Source organism: Aedes albopictus, chromosome 1, assembly GCF_035046485.1.
Source record: "Aedes albopictus strain Foshan chromosome 1, AalbF5, whole genome shotgun sequence".
NCBI classification, from domain to species: Eukaryota; Metazoa; Arthropoda; class Insecta; order Diptera; family Culicidae; genus Aedes; species Aedes albopictus.
Genome location: NC_085136.1, coordinates 199720584 through 199743809, shown reverse-complemented (window position 1 = coordinate 199743809; position 23226 = coordinate 199720584). Strand labels below are relative to the sequence as shown.

The following is a 23226-nucleotide window of genomic DNA, read 5'->3' as shown; positions in this document are numbered from 1 at the left end:
CGAGCTCTATAGGCGAGTTGCAGATTAGTGAATACAGGTATTCTTCGATATAACGTACCCTCGATATAGCGTACCCTCGATACAGCGAATTCGATATAACGTACATTTTGCTTCGATTGAAAATGAAATTTTTAAATTTTTCCTAGGAATAACCCTCCGATAAACTACAGAATCACTCAAATCAAGGCTGAGTGGCTGCATTAACCTTGTTTCCCAAAGTTAACGCAATTTGAGGAAAAAAATAGTGTACGTTATATCGAAGCAAAATGTGCGTTATATCGAAGCACAAAAAACGAAGTTAGTTTTTCGTGAAAACTCATGTTTTTCATTATTGGTTTTGTGAATTTGACCCAGACCATTATTTGGGGATAATTTCTCGTCGAATACATCAGCACAAGCATAAAAAATATAAAATTTTTCTCTGCTTCGATATAACGTACAAAAAGAAAATTAACAAGGGGCCTACTTCAACTTTCTGCCTAACAACTTGGTGTGGCTTATTAGACCGAAAATACATTTGGCCACATTATTACTAAACCAAATTGACATTTGGCTAGATTGAAACGAAAGCGATCGAACAACAGGCCTCGAAAGAACAGCCTATTGCTAGAAGAGGGGAAAATCTCTAAAGCTGCAATTGACAGTTTGGCAATTAAACAACTCTGTAACAGTCTAACCTAAAAGAACAACACATTTTCAAGAGAAGGAAAAATATCAGATAGAATTAATAGTTTGGCCGCCAATCAAATACGCAACATTGTAACTAGAAAGAACAGCCTATTAAATGAAGAAGGGCCAATGTATTTAGAATGCAGCAAGTACCAATAAAACGATTGTACGTCGTTTCCCGGAAAACCATTTCCCGGAAACCCGTTTCCCGGAAAGACATTTCCCGGAATGTACCATTTCCCGGAAAACCATTTCCCGGAATGTACCATTTCCCGAAAAACCATTTCCCGGAATGACCATTTCCCGGAAAACATATTCAAGATCAAAAAACAACATTTCTATTACTTTCATTATTTTGTAAAGATTTCTTTGCATAAAAATAATAAAATTATGCACTACTCTCAATTTGTATTAGTTTTTTTATGACGAGTATTATGAATACATAAGTGACCCGATTTTGTCAGCCACTTTTCGGAACACATGTTTTGCTCCCTGCAAAAACTTGAACAATTTTTCAAATTTTTTATCCCTGTATGTTCTGCATCTCAGTTGTAGGTTGATGATAAACAATAATAAAATAATAAAAGTTTGACTGTAAGATAATGGTAGTGAAAAGTTTGTCGCAAAATGGGGCTGACAAAATCGGGTCCTTACTGTAATTGAAAGCTCTTAATTACAGTATGCCTCCACAGCTAATCGGAGGGACAAGAACATTGCCATTGTCTCTTTTACAGTTTTTTGATCTCACGAATATCAAGGACTCCTTGTTGGTAGCCTAAGAATTTGTCAAAAGTATTGCGTTCCTCTTCTTTAAAAACTAAAGTTTGTTTCAAATAACTATTATAGCAATACTGCCCCCACTCGCATAACAGTCCCATTTGCAAAAAGTAGGAATTGAGAAAACAGCATTTGAAGTTTGAAAACTTGTTTCCATATAAAACTTTGAAAAATCGCCATAATTTGAAAAATATTTTGATCATCTCGAAACTTTCATAGATTGCTTTGCACATGAATATATAACCGTAAAAAATATTACAATCACTACAAAGTTGTTCAGTTTTGTGTTACGTGACACAAAAATCCAAGATGGGACTGTTATGCGGGTACTTTTGATATGGGACGCTCATGACTTGGTATTTTTTTCACACATCGACATAAAAATTCGTAATTTTTATTATTGTTTTTGGAAGTACATCGAAAATGATGACTATTCATAACGTTAACTCAAAAATGATGAAAAGTCAAATGGGACAGTTATGCGAGTGGGGGCAGAATATAACTTTAAACAACAGCCTATGTTTAAAAGAAGGGAAAATATTCGATGAAATAGTTAGCACAGCGGTTTTCAGATCGTGCACCGCGGTGCACTTGGTGCACCGCTAAGCCATGACAAGTGCACCGCAGCACTTCAGAAAAGTCTTGCACATTTAAGTTTAAATTTAAATTCATTACCTATTTCATGAAACATAATTTGACCTAATTAGAACTACTGAACTATTGGAATGTGCTCCAAGGGATTGGGAGACATTTCCATTGTTCCAGCCGGCGAGTTAACCTTGAATCCAGCAAAAACCGTCTCAGATATTCGCGAAGAATCATGGAACAAGTCTGTCAAAACTTTCCTAATAAATATCATATTTTTCCAAGAACTCGTGATGGATGTTCACAAGTACCCACCCTACAAGGCATCTACAATGAATCTTCAATGAATGCGCTAAAAAGAATCTCAGAAGAAATCTCACTAATATTTCTGTGGCTTTGCTTAATACCAAAGAAGGAATCTATCACTGATCAGGAAATCAGGTGAACACACAACTCCTTCCGAATTGACAAGAGTATCGACCATATATGCTAAAATAATGCAAATAATGCTGCCTAGTGTCTAGCTAGAAATTTTTCAGAAATCCAGTAAAAGTCTTGGAAAAACGTCTACCAACAATTTTCTAGTGGCTATTTCCTTACCTCAAACCTACCTGTCCAACGAACGTAAATTTTTGAATTTTGTCATCAAATTAGCTCGTAGTTTGTTGAAAACCACGAGAATTGTCGTTTCCGCCCATTCTCAATTTGATTCGGATTTTGAATCCTCTGAAAATTTCAGTTTTAGAGTCGTTGAAGAGGTAAAAAGTGAGGTTACGAGACGCTTCTGCTAGAAATAATTTAATAGTCTTGGAAGGACGTCACCTAGGTTCTTTAAAACAAATCGCCACTAATTCGGCTCAAGATTTCATTCAGCATTTACAAAGATCTTATCTGAAAGTTTCAAGAAACATTCTGAGCAAGAAATATTCTAAGTCGAATAACTCTGTCACTTAACTATGCTCCGATAAGTGATGAAAAAACGTAAGACAGTGCCATAATTGGTGGGGGAAAAACTAATGACGAGTGTATGCACCTTGGAATTGCTATGAAAAATTCGACAGCTTTTTTGACGAATTTGGAATTGTTTCTTTTTTAACAATAAGGCTGATACAAATTTTATTTTGACTTTTTGTCTCCCCCCCCTTCAAAAATTTTTGGCTGGATTTAGCATTTTGAGGGGGCAGATAAAAAAATATTTATCAAAATTTGGGGTCTTGCTCAAAACTCTTTAACAAATCCGATGAGTTTTAAATATTTTTCAAATTAAATGCTTTATTATTTTTATCCCCCCCCTCGACCAGTCAAAGAGTGGTGGGACAAAAAGTGAAATAAATATTTGTAACGGCCTAATAAACATGTGCACCGCGGAGCGATTTATTTCCAAAAAGTGCACCGCGAGCCGAAATGTCTGAAAACCCCTGAGTTAGCAGTTTGATCTCGATAAACACGAAAGAACGGCATATGCGCAAAGGAAGGGAATACATCATATGGAAATATTGCTAGCTTAATGCCAACAACTATTCTAACAGTGTAACTAGAAAAAATAGTCTATGTTTAAAAGAAGGCGCAATATTTGATGAAAACATGGACAGGTCAATGCCGATAACTATTTTGAAAGATAGCTCGGAAGAACAGCTGAGGTTTAAAAGATGGGAAAATATCGATTGTATAACATTTCGCCGAAAACCATTTCGCGGAATTCCTTTTGGCGGTGTAATATTTCGCAGAATGACATTTGGTGGAATGAACCATTTCGCGGAATGCACCGTTTTACCGAAAGTCATTTGGCGGAATGTACCGTTTTGTGGAAAATCGTTAATATGATACAAAAATTTAACTGATCGAGAGACCACATCATGATAAGATCTAAATTTCAAAACTCAAAACAGCAAATGAAATATGGAATGTTTCATATCAACAATTAATTTTTTGTAAGGGTATACTTCGAAAGAACAGCTTATGTTTAAAAGAAGGAAAATTCTTCGATAATATTAATTCAGCAGTTGTTATTCTAAAATCAGCATAACGCATAATATTTATCAAAGAACAGCCTTTGTTGAGAAGAAGGGCTGATATCTGATATCTGATTAATAGCATATCTGTAAAAAAAACAGGGCTGAATAGATGTTAGACCAATTGAATTGAAAGATCTGCCTATTATTAAAAGAAAGAAAAATGTCATTAGAATGAGTTAGTTGCTGGCTTACTAAATAATACTGTAGCACTGCAACTTATAAGTTAACAACTTATTCTTTAAAGAAGGCAAATTTTTAAATGTAGATATCAGTTTGGTCACCATCCGCAAGTGTTATGTGAAAGGAGAGTACATTAAAAAAGAAGGACAAACCTCCTACGGAGTTAGCAGTGGACCACTAATAAACAACATAACTGTGCAACTCGAAAAAAAAACCTCGAATTAGAGAAGGATACATTTCTGAAAGTAGGGTCAGCAGCCTGGGCACCAAAAAACACACTAATAGTGTTATTCTAAAAAACAGCCCATTCTTAATAGAAGGAAAAATGTTCATTTGATTAGCAGTTTGGTCGCTGGCCAAAATTTTCAACAGTGTAACTTGAAAGAACAGCCTATTATCAAAAGAAGGTGAAATCTTCTATAGAATGTCGAATTTCATCGCCGCAAACTTAACAACACATATACAGCCTTTGATGAAGAAGACAAATGATGGAACATGTAGCAATTCGGTTGCCTAACTATAATTTTACTGGAAAGAACAGCCTTATTTGAAAGAAGGAAGAATTTCTGATGGAGTTACCAATATAAGCGCTGAAAAGTACAATTTATGTGACAACGATTGCTTATTGATTATTACGCCCAATGGCCTTTGGCCTTATGTTAGAAATTCTTGAGAACAGATTCCGAATCAAACATGGCAAATTTTTATTCAGGAAGACAATCAATTAGTATAATCGGAGAGCTAATGTTAGGCAGAGTTAAAGTTAAGCAGAGAAAATAATTTGTCATTTTTTATTGTCAAATGTTAATTTCTTGATTTTGCTTTGGCTGACCAAGCCATGCGGAAACTACACTGTCGATTCTTCTATCGTTTGTAAAATATTAAATTCCGCAAAATAGTATTCCGCGAAATGGTATTCCGCGAAAGAGTACATTCCGCGAAAAGTCATTCTGCAAAATGGTATTCGGAGAAATGGTTCATTCCGGTAAATGTTCACTACGAAGAAAAAAATCCGCGAAATGGTTTTCGGCGAAATAGTATACAATCAATATATCCTATGAAATTGTCAGCAGCTTAATGTCAACAACTATTTTAGCAATTTAACTAGAAGGAACAGCCTTTGCTTGGAAGAAAGGAACATATGTGATGAAAACTTAGCAGTTTGATTTCGTCGGTGGTTTGATGTCGACAACTATTTTAACAAAAAAACACAAATGAATAAATAGCCTTTCAAATAAGGAGAAATTTAATATTTGTGAGAATTACAATAATTATAAAAGTTACGGTCCTTTGAATATCAATACTGTCAAACATTATACAATTATAATTCACTGCCATTATTTACAGAACAGAAAAGGAAAATTAATTTTGAATATATTTTTTTTCCGGGAAATGGTGCATTCCGGGAAATGGTGCATTCCGGGAAATGGTACATTCCGGGAAATGGATTTCCGGGAAATGGTCCATTCCGGGAAATGGATTTCCGGGAATCGTCTTTCCGGGAAACGGTTTTCCGGGAAATGGTTTTCCGGGAAATGGGGGACAACCCAATAAAACACATGTTGGTTACCATGTGTTTTATTGGCACTTGCTGCGTACTATATAGGAAATTTGCCATTCTTTATTTAATAGGCTGTTCTTTCTAGTAACAACGTTGCGTATTTGGTTGACGGCCAAACTATTATATAACGTTATCTGATATTTTTCCTTCTCTTGAAAATATGTTGTTCTTTCAGGTCGAAAGAGCAACCCATTTTTAAAGAAGGAAAATCACCAGGCGCGAATCAATTCTGTAACGCTACATCATTAGAAAGAACAGCATGTAAATTGAAGAAGGGCATATCTTCTATGCAGTTAACAGTTCAACTATATAAATACACTTAGAACAGATTTTGACGAAAAGGAAGAACAATTTGTTATTGAAGAGCCAATCAAAATATATCCATTCGGCTCAACGATGCTGGCTCTACTTTGTTTAGTGAACTGAAATGAGAAACTGAATTCCATTCATTTATTAAGTTCTTCCATCTGATCTGATCATCAACTGATAAAATTAGTCGACATAAGAATCAAAAAACAAGATCATGTTTAAGTATTCTAAAATATCTTCTGAGATCTCAGGTTTTCTTAGAACTGCCTTTCCGGGAAATTATGCATTCCGGGAAATGGAGCATTCCGGAAAATGGTTTTCCGGGAAATGGGCTATTCCGAAAAATGTCTTTCCGGGAAATGGGGTATCCGGGAAATGATTTCCGGGAAGTGTCTTTCCGGGAAATAGTATAGAACCCAACTATATTTTTTCAGATTTTTAGAACTTTATTTTGGTACCTTAAATCAATTTCAAAGATTTTTTTAAATCACTTTTTGACAGCTGGGCAACTGTTTGACAGCTCCGCCCAGTACAAAATGCGACGAGGGGTGATTCGACGAATCGCTCCCATACAAACTTTAAACTGATTTTCAAATAGGTTCCCGGGCACCAAAATTCATGGAATTTTGAATTTCGGCTCAGATTGGCATGCAAATTCAGAATATCGAATTATCTCAACACCGCTTAAAAGCCAATTAATGCCAATCTGCATATTAAAAGATCAAAATGGAATCGAAGATTCAATTTTGATTTACTTGCTTAGAGATAAAACGTTTAAACTTTGCGGAAACTAGAAAACAGACCATATTGCGATACCATCGTATCTGGGCTTTTGCTATCTTTTTCAAACTTATTTAGGGGCCATCCATAAACCACGTGGTCACTAGGGGGGGGGGGGGGGGGGTCTGCTGAAAGACTACGAAAAGCCACGGAGGGGAGTGGGGTGTTGTGACCAAACCACGTGTTTTTTTTTATTTGATATTTTATCTTTCCCGTCTGCTCCATGCAGACATCAAATCAAGCATAAAATCAATTTTTATTCAACTGACTATGCTGATTTTTCCTGTCCACATCACGAAAAAATGTGCTGTCCATTTAGAGAATGTGCAAACAAATCACCTGTATCTTAACAAAAATAACATAAGGAAAGGTCGAGATTTGAGAATAAAGACTAGACTGGGTCAACAAAGTCGATTTTTCGAAACAAAGCTTTTTCGATTCATTTTAGCGTCTTAAGCAACAGTGCAAAATTTGGGAACGATTGGTTGCTTCCCCGTATTCCGCATTGCGATTGAAATTTGTATAGAATTTAGTATGGGAAAACGTGTTTTTATGCAGTTTTCTCATAAATTGAAATTTTTCGTCCCAAACGATCTAACTAGTGATGTTAAAGTATAGCCTAGAATAAGCCGAAAAACTTTGCCGAAGGCCGCAAAGTGATCCGACACTTGTGAAAAAAGTTATAACGTACAGATTGCCCGGTGGTGCTTAACATTTAACATGTAAAGGAATAACATCAAAAATAAAATCGCAATTTTTGGTCTAAGTTACCATGCGAATAACTTTTTTCACAAGCGTCTGATCACTTTGTGGTATTCGGCAAAGTTTTTCGGCATATCCTAGGCTATACTTTTACGTAAGTGTAGAATTAGCATTTAAGTTAAAATACACATTAATAAAAACAAAAACAAAAAAACTTTTTTGCCATTACGTTGTGAAAAATAGGACATTTCAATTGGCTGAAGTATGTTGAAATGGCCTACTTTTCACCGCTGATGCAAGTGTGCCGAAAAGTACTACTTTTCGGCACTCTTAAGAGTGCTGAAAAGTAGCACCTTTCGGCACCTTTGGCCTAACGTACTTTTCACTTGCCGCCGCGCCTCCCGTAGATTCAGCTTCCACCTCTACATCCACTGATCTGCTGGAATCCGGATCGAGACGATTTCAATCCCGATTCAAATTGCAAGCCAGGTGTAGAGGCTGAATCGACTTTTTCTTACGCCTCCACACAACTGTTTGACGCCAGGAGCTCGAACATGTTGACAACTACTACATCACAGCCTACCTGATCGAACAAAAACCTACGCTGGCAAGCATGGATGCTCGCACGTGGTTCCTTCTGATACATCTTTGTGCATCTAGAAAAGGTCGTATTGAATGGGTATTTTTCGTAATGGCAATAAAATTTGTATGCAACTCGTTGAAAAAATCATCATTTTGCAACTTGTTGCATAAATAACTATTACGTCATTAGTTACATGGTATTAGACAAAAGAGTTCAACTTATGAGTAAAATGTATAAAAGTACGTTGTACGTTTTTCCACACAAATTTCAATCGCAATGCGGAATACGGGGATGCAACCAATCGTTCCTAAATTTTGCACAGTTGTTGTGGATGCTAATATAAGTTGAAAAAGCTATTGAGATGCACAATAATTCAGATCGGACTCGATAATCCGGAGTCGGATTTTTATGCTTCTCAAACATATGTCTGGGGAACGAAATGCTCTATATAGCTGAAATATTAACATTTTGTCAAGCCAACTTTGATTAGTAATCTGTCAAAATTTCAGCTTCTCACAGCATTCCGTTTGCGAGATATTATTTTGAGAAACGCACAAAATGATTATTTTTTATCATTTTCGACTTATTTGATTGATATATTAATTTGCAGCATGGGTTCAACTTACCTAGATTAGAAATCCCAAATTAAAAAGGTTTTTGATTCAGGTAAAGCGTTTGACACAGCTTCTTAGTTTTGACAAAGATTAATCAGATAAATATTCAATTATTATTCAAAATGTGCTACAATGATTTATGTCATGCATCCAATCATTTTGCTTATCGACACTCTATCTGAAAGATCCATCTCAGCTTAACAGCAGTAAAATAAAATCATAATGGCAAAATAAAATTTCTATGACCCTGTCCTCTACCATAACCGATCCACCGATCGTACTCAAAAGATGTGCTGTAGCACTTTGCGCTCCGCTGACTTCGATTTGCAATCAATCAATTGCCCAATCGACTTTCCCGGATGAATGGAAAGAGTCAGTATTGTTTCCTGTTCATAAAAAGGGTGACCGCGGAAATGTAACCAACTATCGTGGTATCACATCGCTATGTGCCGGTTCCAAACTGTTAGAAATTCTTGTCAGCAAAATTTTGTTCCACGAAGTTAAAAATCACATCTCATGCGACCAACATGGTTTTTATGCTGGTAGGTCAACGGTAACCAACCTCACTGAATTCACATCGTTTTGCTTACGAAACATTGAAGACGGGGTTCAAGTAGACACCATATATACAGACTTGAAAGCTGCGTTTGACCGCGTTGACCATGCGTTGCTTCTTGCTAAGGTGGAAAGGATGGGTGCTGCATCGAGTTTTGTTCAGTGGCTTAAATCGTATTTGGTAGATCGTCGTCTGTGTGTCAAAATTGGAACAGCTCAGTCCAGTTACTTCTCAAACCCCTCTGGTGTTCCCCAAGGCAGCAACCTTGGCCCACTTCTTTTTTCTTTGTTTTTCAACGATGTGTGTGCTGTACTGCCTCGAGGATGTCGGCTATTATATGCGGATGATCTGAAAATTTACCTGATCGTGAACTCGGCTCAGGATTGTCGGGAGCTTCAAAGACTCGTCAACGTGTTCGCAGAATGGTGTGGGATCAATGAATTGACGATCAGTACGAGTAAATGCTCGGTAATCTCCTTCACGCACAAAAAAGATCCAATCAATTGGAGTTACAACATTGGTGGTGAACAGCTGGAAAGAGTTTCGGTGGTAAAGGATCTTGGAGTTCACTTGGACTCCAAACTCTCCTTCAGAGAGCACTACTCCGTGATTATTGCAAAGGCGAATCGGAATCTTGGATTTATCTTCAGGATCTCCAAGGAATTCAGGGATCCATACTGTCTACGTGCGTTGTACTACTCGCTGGTGCGATCCGTTCTTGAGTATGCTGCTGTGGTATGGAGTCCGTATACTGGCACCTGGATATCGAGAATAGAAGCCGTCCAATCTCGGTTCATTCGTTATGCGTTGAGGTTTCTTCCCTGGCGTGATCCTATAGAATTGCCCCCATATCAGAATCGCTGCCGACTTCTCGGAATGGACACACTTGCCAGGCGACGTCAGCTGGAGAGAGTATTATTTGTGCAAAAAGTGCTTGTCGGTAGTATAGATGCACCTAACATTCTTTGCAAGATCAATATCAATGTAGCATCTCGTAGCTTAAGACGCTCTAATTTTATTAGATTACAGTTAGGACGCACCAATTATGGTCAGAATGAACCAATTCGTGTTGTTTGTTCAATCGTGTGTATGATTTGTTTGATTTTTCTGTTAGTTTAAACTGTTTCAAGCAACGTTTGTTAATTTCAAATGCGTTAATGTAATTTTAATTTAAGTTTTATTCATGTAGACACTGTTGTCAGATGAATGAGGGGGAATAAATAAATAAATAAATAAATAAAATAAATAACACTGGATAAAAGCAGCACTCTTACCGATATCGAAATTATTGTATGTACCTATCATCCATGATAGCGTAAATGCACAATCATAACTTTCTGATGAAACCATGCTCAATTTTCTTCGTTCCACCCTCACTGATTACTCACCCCTTGGCAGTAATATTAAAAATAGAGCAAAGACAGCTGGATGGTTTGAGAGGGGAAAGCAACAGTTGCCGAAATCAGCGATAAGCCACGTTTCCGGACCTTGGGTCTTGCTTCCGTGTCTTCTCCGGCAACGTAAGCGATCGGTGTGGACTCAAGGCAAAACTATTACAAATGGGCAGCAGAGGCTTTGGATGGGGAGAGAAAAAAAGATAATTAATTTGCATGCCGGTTCATTGTTTACGCCCGCTTTGAATGCGGCCACGGTGAGAATCTGCATGCTGATTATGTTGGCATCGAAGACGTAAATCACGGTATTGGAAACTCTGGGAATATGTTGAAATCAGTGGCTTAATGAAGTTCATAAAATAATCATGCTTTGATTATTTGGACACCAACATATAGTATATTATAAGTTTCAATTCGCACAAACGTGTTGGCTAACAATCACCCCCTTTTTAATAAATTTAATAATTTAAATTAGCCCAACATAAAGGCAAAGCATGCAATGCGTACCAATATCAGCAACGTAACCTGATGATGATATATTCTGCCCGCGTAGTAAATGATCATTAATTATCGCATTACCTTTAAATGTCGATTCAAAAATTCAACGAGGTGTAAGAACCATCGTTCTCCGCACCTTTTTTGCTGATAACCGTTACACGCCTATATAATTTGCCAGAAAGCATTGGGCGTATTCATAATTTAAAATCAAACATCTCTCGATTCCAACACTTTGCTTACCTTGCATTTCTCTATTTATAGATTCTTTCCCTGGAAATCCCCACCACTGGAAACCCATTTATCACACAACAAAAATGACATTCTCGACTTCGTCCAGCTTCTCCCGGCGTACCATCGTTGCCCTGCTGGTATGCACTCTGCTCCTAGATCTAAGTTCTTTCACCGAAGCCCGGCCACAGGATGACCCCACATCTGTGGCCGAAGCGATCCGGCTCCTACAGGAACTGGAGACTAAACACGCCCAGCACGCTAGGCCAAGGTAAGTGAGCTAAGGCACTCGTTTGAACTGCATAATCATGATCCGGCGACTATTCGTTATGCATGTAACTATAAATCGAAATTATTAATAACAACCACGCAGCCGACGACGCTTCGATGCGTAAGCCGCGGGGAAATTCCCGGCCAAAGAGAAATGATCTTGTAGAAATGTGGTTTCTACCACCGAGACCCACTGCGTAAGGCAAAGGAACTACATAAATCGCAAGAAGATTATTAACTTCTTCGTAGTAGGTCCAGCAACAACGACAGAACAGCAGGCCGAGCTGTATTGACAGATTTATTTATTTTTGCACGTTTTTCTGGTTTATCTTTCCCCAATACCCTCACAGATGTTCAACCCTAACCCACAATGCAAGAGCCAATGTGTGCTGATATGTAATACGTTGACCTTTTGGTGCACTGCTCTCTGCATGTTGGAATGCGACAATACATCAATAAATATTTTCAAATGAGATTAACGAAATTGTAATTAGAGAAAATTTTCGAAAAATACTTTTTAATTGTACTATACCTCAATCTTGTTTCACGTTCATCTTTGGCCGAGCTAAAATGTCTAATGCCCAGATAAACAACCTTAACATTTTTATAATTTTGTACAATTCAATCAACTGGGGATTTTTTTTATTATCGTACAAATTGGTACGAAGGTTCTCAGAATTTGATGATTTTTTTTTCATAGGTAGGATTCATATATACCTATATATGGACAATATCTAAATTGAAAAAATCAGAGTCGCCTAATTTTCCGGAAAACAATAATTTTCCACAAACACCACCTACTTTGAAAAATCATAACTCAAGAATGAAGCATCTTATACACATTTTTTGTGAAATCCAATTGCAATTAAAAAAACCCAGATTAATCCACCTAGTGGTGATAGTGCCTTTCTCGTCGAATATGTTATGTTGCTTTTTTTAAGCCAGCATATTGAAATGTTTAGCAAAAAATGCTGGAAATCATGTATATATTTTGTGCGCTTATAAATGGCTCTGGGTCCCCCCCATAAAAATATAGGTATTATCTGACTAAAGTCAAGGGTGTCATAGCTGCCAAAACTACTCGTTGTTGCCCAGTTTTTTAAGTTATTAGTACTTTTAAAACTACTACTGAATCGTGCATTCAGCTTCTTATATCAGAACCATATTCAGCCTCTACTGTGTCTTAGTTAAGAGATTGAGCTAATACGGCAAGCCGTATTCAGCCTCTCCTGTTGTTGAATCATATTCAGCCCCTTCTGTATCGTTTGAGGAGGTTTGAGCTAACACGGTAAACCGTATTCAGCCCCTCCTGTCGTTGAACCATATTCAGCCTCTTCTGTGTTTTATTCAGGAGATTGAGCTAATACGGCAAGCCGCAGGGCACGCCGTATTCAGCCTCTCCTGTTGTTGAATCATATTCAGCCTCTTCTGTATCGTTTTAGGAGGTTTTAGCTAACACGGTAAACCGTATTCAGCCCCTCCCATCTCATTTTCAGAAGACTTTAGCTAATATGATTTTCAGCAGTTTCAGAAGATTTTAGCTAATATGGTTTATTTCTAATTGACGATTTGTTTTAGCAGGTTACACCAACGTCCTTTAACTCATCACTATATGATTCAAGTTATACACATCGTAGCATGTAAAGTCGTATGGTGTGTTTACATCAGATGGAAGGAGAACATTATAATGTGCGTCTGCATGACCTGGTCTTGTCAAATGCAGTAATATTGGTAAATCAGTATTACTGTAACTTGGTGGTTCAACTTTAACAAACCGTTGTTCTCCGTTTTCATGATGCAACATGATAAATATAATTCGTTCAAGAGCCATACTGAGAGCAAACAGGGTGTCAAGGTTACCGAATAACCTTTCGGAACAACATATCTGAAGAAGGTTAAACAATGTGTCGGATTCCAAACCAATGGTGTTTCTGATTTTATCGAAAATATGTATGTTTTCTATTACGGCTTGGAATGCAATTGCTCTAAGATCAAAAGAAAAACTTTCATTTCCTACCAATGCATACGAAATCGCATTAAATTGGCAACCGCCATCTCCAGTTATTGGAATTTCCAAGAATCCATTCAATGTTTGAACTGACAATAGTCTATCTCTGTTACTATTGAAAGCATTAGTAGGTAATGTCCTTAAGTGGTTTGCAATGTGGTCAATATCACTTTTGTAACGCATTACATTGCCATCTGTAAAAGCTATCAGCAATTCTTCTGAATTAGTAAATGTATATGGATCGTTATAGAATACTTGTTGAACATTTTTGAGTAATTTTTCATTTCCATTATCATATACATCATTGGTCGTACCTACTGTGTTAATCCAATCTCTAATGTTGTGATCTAAATTTGAATGTTCTAAATCTGATTCAAAATCACTGTACTGAAAGGATAAACTCGCAATATTCCTATTGCTAGATCTGATGCTATTACCTTCAGATGATAAGTTAACACAAGATGCTATTGATTTACTATCTATGGATACTATGTCAGAAGACTTTCCGAACAGTTGAATATTATCGTTGTCAATTTTGTTCACATCAGTAAGGCATGGTTGTTCACTACAAATTATACAATATATTGGTTTATGATCAGAAAAGTAGCACTCGTAAACTCCGGCAGTAATATTTTTAAAATTGGCGTACACTACATCTAGTCGTGATCCCAAAATAGTTGTTGCTTCTTTTGGCGGTAGTTTCGAAACATATGAAAGGCTGATCATAAAGGAGCTAAACTCATGGACTTGTGCATTTCTTGTATCATTAAGATTGAAATTGAAATCACCTATGACAATAGTTGAACAAGATTCCTCCAACTGAAGTCGAAGCATTGTATCTATAAAATCGCAAACACTTACTTTTGGTGATTTATATCCACTTATTATCTGTATTTCATTAACTACAAATTTTACCAGATCTATATGACTATGATAATGTCCCTTTTGATCCGCCTTAAATTCGGTACAATAGTCGACAACGTTTGCTTTCAAACTGCTTCTTACAAAACAAATAATTCCTTTGGCAATGTTCTTTTTAACATAATCCGGATAATTAATAGTATCTGAACGATAGACCAAATTGAATCCAGGAAATTCAATCTTTTCATTGGCGTACAAACATGTTTCAGAGAAAATTAATATATCACAGCGGAAATACCATGGGTCTACGTCTACATGCTTTATATTCGCTCGTAATGATCGAATATTCAAGTAAACTACTTTGAGCCCTGATACATTAACTAAATTATTGTAAACAAGTGGCAATGTCCGTTCTTTTCTTAGTCTAGCCATTTCGTTCAAACAAGCATCAATTGTATTATTACTTTTCATATTTCCAGGAAAATTACCTAGAATATAAAGTCCTGAAAGACTCGTCACGCGGCTGAGCTCTACATAAACTAGCTGGCGGGTAAGGTTACCAGACTTCCTGAAATCAATACAAACATGTCTGTATGTTTGACCTTGACTTTTATGAATAGTTAGAGCTTCGCAAGGTACTATTGGAAACTGATCCCGAATCATCTGGTAATCCTTCTGGAAATGAGTTGTCAAGTTGTATACTTTCCTAGGGATTGGCGTCCAACTGAGGTTGATATTGTTGTTCTCCATGAAATTCCTGTACTGCTGTCGTATCTTCTTGCCTACACTACTAGAATCGAATTTTAGAAAAACAATAGTTGGTTTTTCAGTCCCAGGATTGCAAAAAACGTATTCTAAAACTCCAGTAGCTCCATTCACTAATCCATCTGCAACGTCAAGATTAGCTGTCAGCATGTATTTAATTCCTTGTTTGAACCGGATCGTATATGGATATCCTCCACAATCTTTGGTCGGTCGTTCTCTCCACATTTTAATCTTTGCAGTTCTTTGATGTGGTTTTAGTTTTCCTGTAATTGTGTCAACAGCAATGCACTCTATTTCAGATGCGGGTGATTCCGATATCTTCTTGTCATTATATTTATCAACATTGGCGTTTGTATAGTAAAGCCTGATGGCTTCATCGGGTACTTGATCTTCCTGTATTTCTCGAGATTTTATGATTTTGATGTCTTCGTCTGTCATATCTCCACGAGCAAAACTATTGAGAGCTCTAACAAAGCTCAAATCATCTTTCTGTCGCATAACCTCTGTAAGCTCATAAAGGTTAAATTCGTCCCATAATGGTGAGATGCTTGTTTTAATTAGACTGTGTTTCGGAGTCAAGAAGATGGCCGAGTCTTTTACAGGTGGTAATTGAAGAAAATCGCCAACTGTGATTACCGATAATCCACCAAAAGTTTCGTTTCGTCCAGTGATTTGCCGCAACCTTGTATCGATTCGACTGAAAATGGTGCTTCCAACCATCGATATCTCATCAACGATGACCAATTTGCAGTCCTTCAGTTGTTGTCTTAAATTGTTGGCAGCATCCATGGGTAAATCCGACATTTTCGCATTTTCTTGTAGTGGTAGAGCAAATGCAGAGTGTAGCGTATTTCCTCCAATCAGGAAAGCTGCTTTTCCGGAAAATGCACATAACAAAACTTTAATGGAATCAGTATTTTGGTCTCTCAGAACTGAAGTTGAATATTCCAAATGGTATGTGATTAACTGGAAAATTGTAGAAATAACCATGCTTTTGCCTACTCCAGCAGATCCCGAAATAAAAATTCGAAGAGGTAACTTTCCAGTGCTGAATGACTTGTAGATGTGCATTACAATTTCCCTTTGTCGCTCGTTCAGTTTACATAGCATATCAAAGAGATTGTGTTCGTTGATTTTTGGAGGGGCAGTGTAAATAAAAGGTGTATTACTTTTTGGGCGATCTATCCCCACTTGCACAAGGATATCGATCTCTTGTTCCTTAGGAATTTGATTTTTCTCAAAATCTTCAATTTCATCTGCATCTGCTATTTGTCTGTGCTGCTCAGCTGCTATCATAGCATCATCCAATCGATCACTAGACAACTTGAACAGGTTATCGCGATTTTTTTCGATCAGCTCTTTGTTTTCATAAAATTTTGCACTCCAGCTAACCGATTCAATTTCCTCCTCTTCGTTTCTCCATGGAAGAAATAACAGCAATTGTTCGCGGAAGAAGTTGTCCGGATCTTTTTCATACGTATATCGCACATACCGTACAATTCGGGCCTTCCTGCGGCGTTTATGCTCAGTGTCATCTTTCTCCGTGTCGGTTTCGTTACCTTCATCGTCCGAATCCAAGTTCTTGTCTCGTTTTGTTTTCTTCGCTGTTTGGAAATAATATGCGGCATATTCAGCCAAGCAAACATCATCCAAGGCTTTCCGTTCAGAATAATGTGTGAGAATATCTTTTCCAACTATGTCAGTTGAATCAGGATTCATTGCTTGCAACTGCTTGGTTGATTTTAAGAACGCTACCCTTTCATCACTGCGCCCCGTGTTTATGAATATAGCAGATCGACTGAACTCTGTTATAGGTGTCCCCAAGCAATGGTATACTGCTTCTGATGTTGAAATCACGTGTCCGTTCAGGAATTTGTTCATGATGCACCGTAACCGATCCTGTAAATTACGATCGCCTTTGTCCAGTTCAGTTTGAAGGTCTTTCAGTCCTTTTGAAAGCCCTGCTTCTCCTTTCGCCACATAATCCACAATGTACGATGCTACAGCATATTCGTCCACAACAAGTTGCAAATCGACATTTGATTCCATCAAATTGAGAATTATTCGATTGTATGTATTGATATCTACCTCACAACTCCTGCGCTTATAAAAGATTGTCAACTTATTTATAGTGCTTCTTAAAGCTGTTAAATATGTCTCCTCTGACATCTGAAGGTGCTCCAAAACTTCATCAAAGCTTTTGACAATTCTTTCTTTACTCACATAGAACTGTTCCATCAAGTTTTTGATCTTTTCCAGACTGGATTTCACTTCAGAAGTTCTTTCCTCTCTGGGTAATGGTTCAAGAATCATTGTCCGTGGCATTACAAATTTGGGGAAATTGAATCTACAGATATTCTTATTTTTCTTTCCTTTACTGCATGTGGCGGTATGCTTGTGTCGCAGATAGTTACAAAATGGATTTTTCTCGTCGAATTCGCATGTTATGTGCTTGTCTGCAAACTTTATAACAAGGTCAAAAGTGCTGCTGTCATCACGATCTATTTTAGGTGCATTGTCAATCCACAACAATATATGATCATGAGGTGATCCTCGCTGTTGAAATTCTCGTCTGCGGAAGAAGTCGGTGACCTTGTATGTTTCGAAAATTCCTCCTTCTGCTTTGTTAATTAATCTCATCAGGTTCTTGACTTTGTTGTCATAATACATTGCAGTAAATACAGAATTTTCCTTTACCAGTGTTGCTCTTTCCTCGTATGGTAAATTCAATGCATCAAACAAACTAATTTTCATACCTGATGTATACTCTACTAGAGCTTGAATCAATTCTGGCCAATTAGTTTCAACTGCAGATACCGTGAGGAAGAATACAGGAGTACCAATTTGTCTCATGAGTCCACATAAAACCTTCTTCTTATGCTCCATATACGCAGGGGCGCATCGCATTTGATCCATGAATCTTAATCCATTGTCGAACGATAATAAACCTCCAATATAATCTGGTTGCAGTGCCTCTTGAGCCGTTACATGTTTTACATTTTTCTTCTTCCGAATGGCAACTTTTACAGAATTGTACGATTCATTCAGCAACTTTTTCTTCGAAAGGTGAAGTATACGCCGTGGTTCAATCCTGTTCTTGTAGTATCGAATATCCCATTTAATGACATCATTGTATGTTATATTTTTGTCTGTCAAATTCCGTGGTTGTCCAGCAAAAATTTTTGGAAAACAGAGATATTCTATGTCTGGGTTACTGTATGGTGATACCGGTTTCTGGTTTTGTCCAGGAGCCATTACTACAATTGTATTTTGAGCAGCTACCTCATTTAAATCAATCAGCAAGCATTCGTCGTCTCCTTCCTGCAATAAATTCGCGAAATCTTCGTCTATGTTTACACCTGTTTCTCGGTCAACGCTATCATCTTCAAACTCGTTCATGTTAGAATTTGGATCGTCGTCATTTATGCCCAAAACATCATCGGCATTTTCAGAGAAACAAATTCCGTACTTCTTATAAAGTTCCGTTTCCTGCAAGTATTTGCCAGCTGCTTCAATCTTTTCTTTGCGAACCAGCCCTTTCAGGTAACTGCTTGAATGTCCCATATGCCTCTTAAACTCTACTGGTATGGCTATCATATTTATATTGTTAATGTTCCTAGGAAGGGACTGCTCCATTTCATTGACATCGGTAGGAACATAGATCACACTACCTTGAGCGCCAACTTGTGGATTTGAAGCTCGATGATTTAGCATAATAATCTTGATGAATGGCACAAACGGCGAGACGATACGTTCTTCAATGGGATTTAATTGTTCCAAGCATTCCGGGACTGCCGCCAATTTTAATCCATTACTGCTTGAAAGTTTAGGAATTTTTCCAGTGCTTACGTACTTATGACATGTGTGGCAGAGATAATTTTGTCTATGTTCTTCATAGTTATTTAAAACGTGAGAATCCACCCAAAAAGTTATATGCGCTTCATTTGCCTCAATTTTCAAAGCCATAAGGGTAATCACCTTTTCGCGCGTGATTTTTTTAAGGCCTTTTTCAAAAAACATGCGTTCACAACAAGAACAGACGCCTAATGGCACTTCTTTTCTGCTATCGATAAACGCCAAAAGTTCAACTGACGTTTGGTCAGTCTCATGTCGCTTCAAGTTGTTGTATAAAGCATCTCGATGTCTTAATATTCAATTTCGAAGAACTCCGTTTTTCACGCCTACTTTGTCGATCTCTTTGCCTTTCAGCGATCCTCAGCATTTCATCATCTCGGATAGTTTGCATGCGCTCAATATTGCTTATATGTTCCTTTTGAACATATTGCAAATCTGTTCGAATCTTCTTCATACGTTCTCTATTTTGTGCTTTTTCCTGGCAAGAGAACTCTTCATCTGTGTTACGACGATCCGTGATCCTCTGCAAATTTTTCTGTCTCTCTTGCTGGACATAAGTCTCAACTTTTCTCATTTTCGCCATCCTTTGCAAGTTTTCATGTTTCTCATGCTGTCTATAGTCCTCCTGATTCCTTTTTTCAGCCATCCTCCTTAAATTTATTTGATTTTCCTGTTGCTTGTAATTTTCCTCCTTTCTTGTTTTCGTCATTCGCTGCAAATTTTTCTGATTTTCTTGCTGTCTGAAATCTTCCTGTCTTCTTAAATTTGCAATCCTTTGCAAATTATTCAGTTTCTCTCTCTTCATGTAATTATCATTTTTCCTTATTTCTGTCATTCTTTGTGTGTTTATCTGATTCTCTTGCTGTTTGTAATCTTCATCTTTCCTTATCTCTGCCATCCGTTGTGCGTTTAACTGATTTTCTTCCTCCTTATATTCTTTATGTTTCCTCATTTCTGTCATTCTTTGAGCATTTTTGTGATTCTCTTGCTGTTTGTAATCTACATCTTTCCTTATTTCTGCCATCCTTTGCATGTTTTTCTTATTTTCTGTACGTGCGTAATTCTCCTGCTGTCTGATTTCCATCACCCTCTGCGAATTCTTCCGTTTCTCCTGCTGCTTGTATTCCTCCTTATTTCTCATTTCCGCCATCCTTCGTGTATTTTTCCTTTTCTCTTGTTCTTTATACTCAACATTGGATCGTATTTCTGCGATTCTTTGTGAATTTTTCTCCCTTTCACATTCCTTATATGCATTCTTCATTCGCATATCCTTCATTCTCTGCTTATTCTTAGCATGTTCCTGGTTGCTGTATTCTACGTTGACTTTTCGTTTTATCTTCATGCTTTGCCTATTTTTCTCCTTCCGTGTGTTTGCACTCCAGTTGACAATTGCCTCCTCTGTTGATTCTGCACTCCTCTCTTCGGAACAACTTCCTGTATCACGACTAATCATCTTCTCACTAATGTTGTCACACTGATCACTGTTGTCACACTCAGAAGAATCAACTACACTTCGACTCTTGTCGTAACACTTTCTTTTTTTCGCTTTCTGCAGACACGACTGCTTTTTTATTTTCGGCATTTTGAAGCGATTGCTGAAATAAAACATGCATAGGTCCATAATATGAACTATTGGAACGTTGTTATGGATGGGACGTATATAAAATAAAAAATTTCACCGTTTGTTTTATATATTTTGAGTTTATTCATTATTTTGTTATTGTTGGTGTTGGAGGAAAAAATACTGTGACTGTTGCCTTCAGAATACCTTGCTTGATCGTATTTGGGCATCTCCAAGAGTGTTATAAAATATTTGGGAGTTTTAAAATGCATCTAGAACTGCATCTTGGTCATCTGCAGCAGGCGTTTCAAATGTATAAATTCGAAAAGTTTTGTTTCACAATTTGTAACTGGTATACTGCCGTTCTAAATATAGCTGTACCATGTTGTTTTTCTACGCATACTGTTCCAGTGCTCTAACTTAAGTTATCTTAAAATCAATGCCAAAAAGGTGCTTGACGTTATCATGGAATATTTATATGTGATGCAAAATGGTAAAAATATCAAATTAACTTCAAATGGCTCTGTTATTGAGAAAAACACGGCAATAATGCAAAACAACATGGGACAGATATGCTTAGAAGGGCAGTATACGACCCAGTTCTAAAAAGTATGCAGGATTCAGAACTTTTGCTCAAGATGCTTATGCTTAGTTCTATTTTTGACAGTAACAAATTTTGTAACCGTTTTAAAATAAAACTAGAACTGAATCATTACTGGAGATGCCCTAAACTTGTTATTCTTATAGCAAAAGTTGTGCAAAAACTGTTTATTTGAACGACAAATATTTCTGACGATATTTCTGACGTTTGGTTTGAACAAGTCGAATCTACATAGGAATCATCGCAAATTTCGATCTATGCAAAACAGCGCGTTTTGTTGTGAAAGCAACATACAATACACATGGGTCAAAACTTAACTGTCATAAGTGGTCAAATATTTGGCATTGGTCAAATAGTCTACTTCTGCATTTAGATATGTAGTTGGTGACTTCGACTAAGCTATTAGCACAGACAAACAGACGTAACTCTTAGAGAAAATTCATCAAACACTTTTGCCCGGTGTCATTTTCATGAGCACACTGCCACCTGTTGGTAGAACCGCGCGCGACACTGTCGGCCATGATGGATTTCGATTTGACGTTTTGCTGACACGCACACTACTACACAAATTGCCTGTAGTTTTCGTTTGCATCATTCAGCAACGTGTACAAAAATTTTCTTGCAAATTTTTAATTTAATATGCCTATCTCTGATTACATAGAAAGATTGTTTCTTCGTCAAAGCTTTTTTGTAAGCCAATGACTTGATTCGAAATTCCGTCACTACACTGAAATAAATGTTGTTGTAGTTTCTACCGAATCCATGGTGAAATTAAGAACAGCACCAACGATTTTCAACCGAAATTCTGTAAATTGTACTGAAATATTGTCAATATTACCATGCGTGCCGTATCGTTGACTAAAAATATTCTTGATGCTACTATTTTGGCATTGTAATTTTGACCACGTTTATCTAAGACGCCCAACATTCAAGTAGCGTAGACGCGAACCTTTTCCTATATGAACACACGAGGACACGATGTCAAGCTTTCAAAACAACGCGAACCGTTATGGAGTTGCCGGTAGCTATTGTTCATCATAGCGTCGGGTACACTTAACTTGAATTTATTTGTTCTAGCTGCCACTTCGATTCGGCGGTGCTAGTTTTTTAATTGCAATAACTCGCAAATCATTAGATTTTTTCAAAAATGTTCAGCATACTGTAACTGTTTTCCTTTTGGACATGTTTTAGTAGAGTCAAATAGTGATCAAAGACTACTATATTAGAAATATTCGTTCAAAATTTTATTTGATTCGGGTTACTTAATCCTAAGATATTGTCTATCCGGTTGGAATCAAGACAGACATTCAAAAAATCCATTTTCTTGGTCCACAAGCGTCGCAACTTATTCACGACTAGTGCGCTGTGTTGCCAATGTCTAAAAGATAGATGCGCACTATTTCCGAAATGATTCAGAAAATGTTTCGAGTCGAGTCGCATCGCGACTCAGGTTTGCGACGTCCGGATTGGTGGGAGCCCGACAATGTAATAGTTTAATAAAAATCAGTCAAATAGGAATATTTTCCTTGAAACGCTCGTGTTTCCAATTTAGCCAATAAAGCTTAAAAATTTATCAATAATAACTAACTAGTTGAGTAACTAGCAGTAAAAGTACAGACAAACAGACGTAACACCTTGAGCGATTTTCATGCAAATCCATCGCCAGTTCACACTACCATCACCTGGTGGAAAAGTTGCACGAATTATGTACTGTGTTGTGCAATATCGTCAACAGAAGGCGCTACTGTGAAACGTCAAACGCATAGAAAAACGATGCGCGCGCCTCTGGTTGTGAAAGCCACAACTAGGAAAATTTAAAATGATCGTTAAAAGCGTGGTCGACGGAAATTTCGC

The 23226-nt window shown here is 37.3% G+C and overlaps 1 protein-coding gene across 2 annotated transcripts in view; it reads left to right on the top strand.

The window, feature by feature from the left end:
• The window catches only part of LOC109432151 (neuropeptide F), a 118252-nt gene that overhangs the window by 4954 nt on the left and 90072 nt on the right, over window positions 1-23226 (top strand). For both annotated transcript variants that reach the window (XM_029866942.2, XM_029866941.2), the window contains exon 2: window positions 11485-11722. In XM_029866942.2, the coding sequence (XP_029722802.2) occupies window positions 11538-11722 (185 nt within the window). In that variant the 5' untranslated portion in view covers window positions 11485-11537. The remainder of the gene's footprint in view (window positions 1-11484; window positions 11723-23226) is intronic.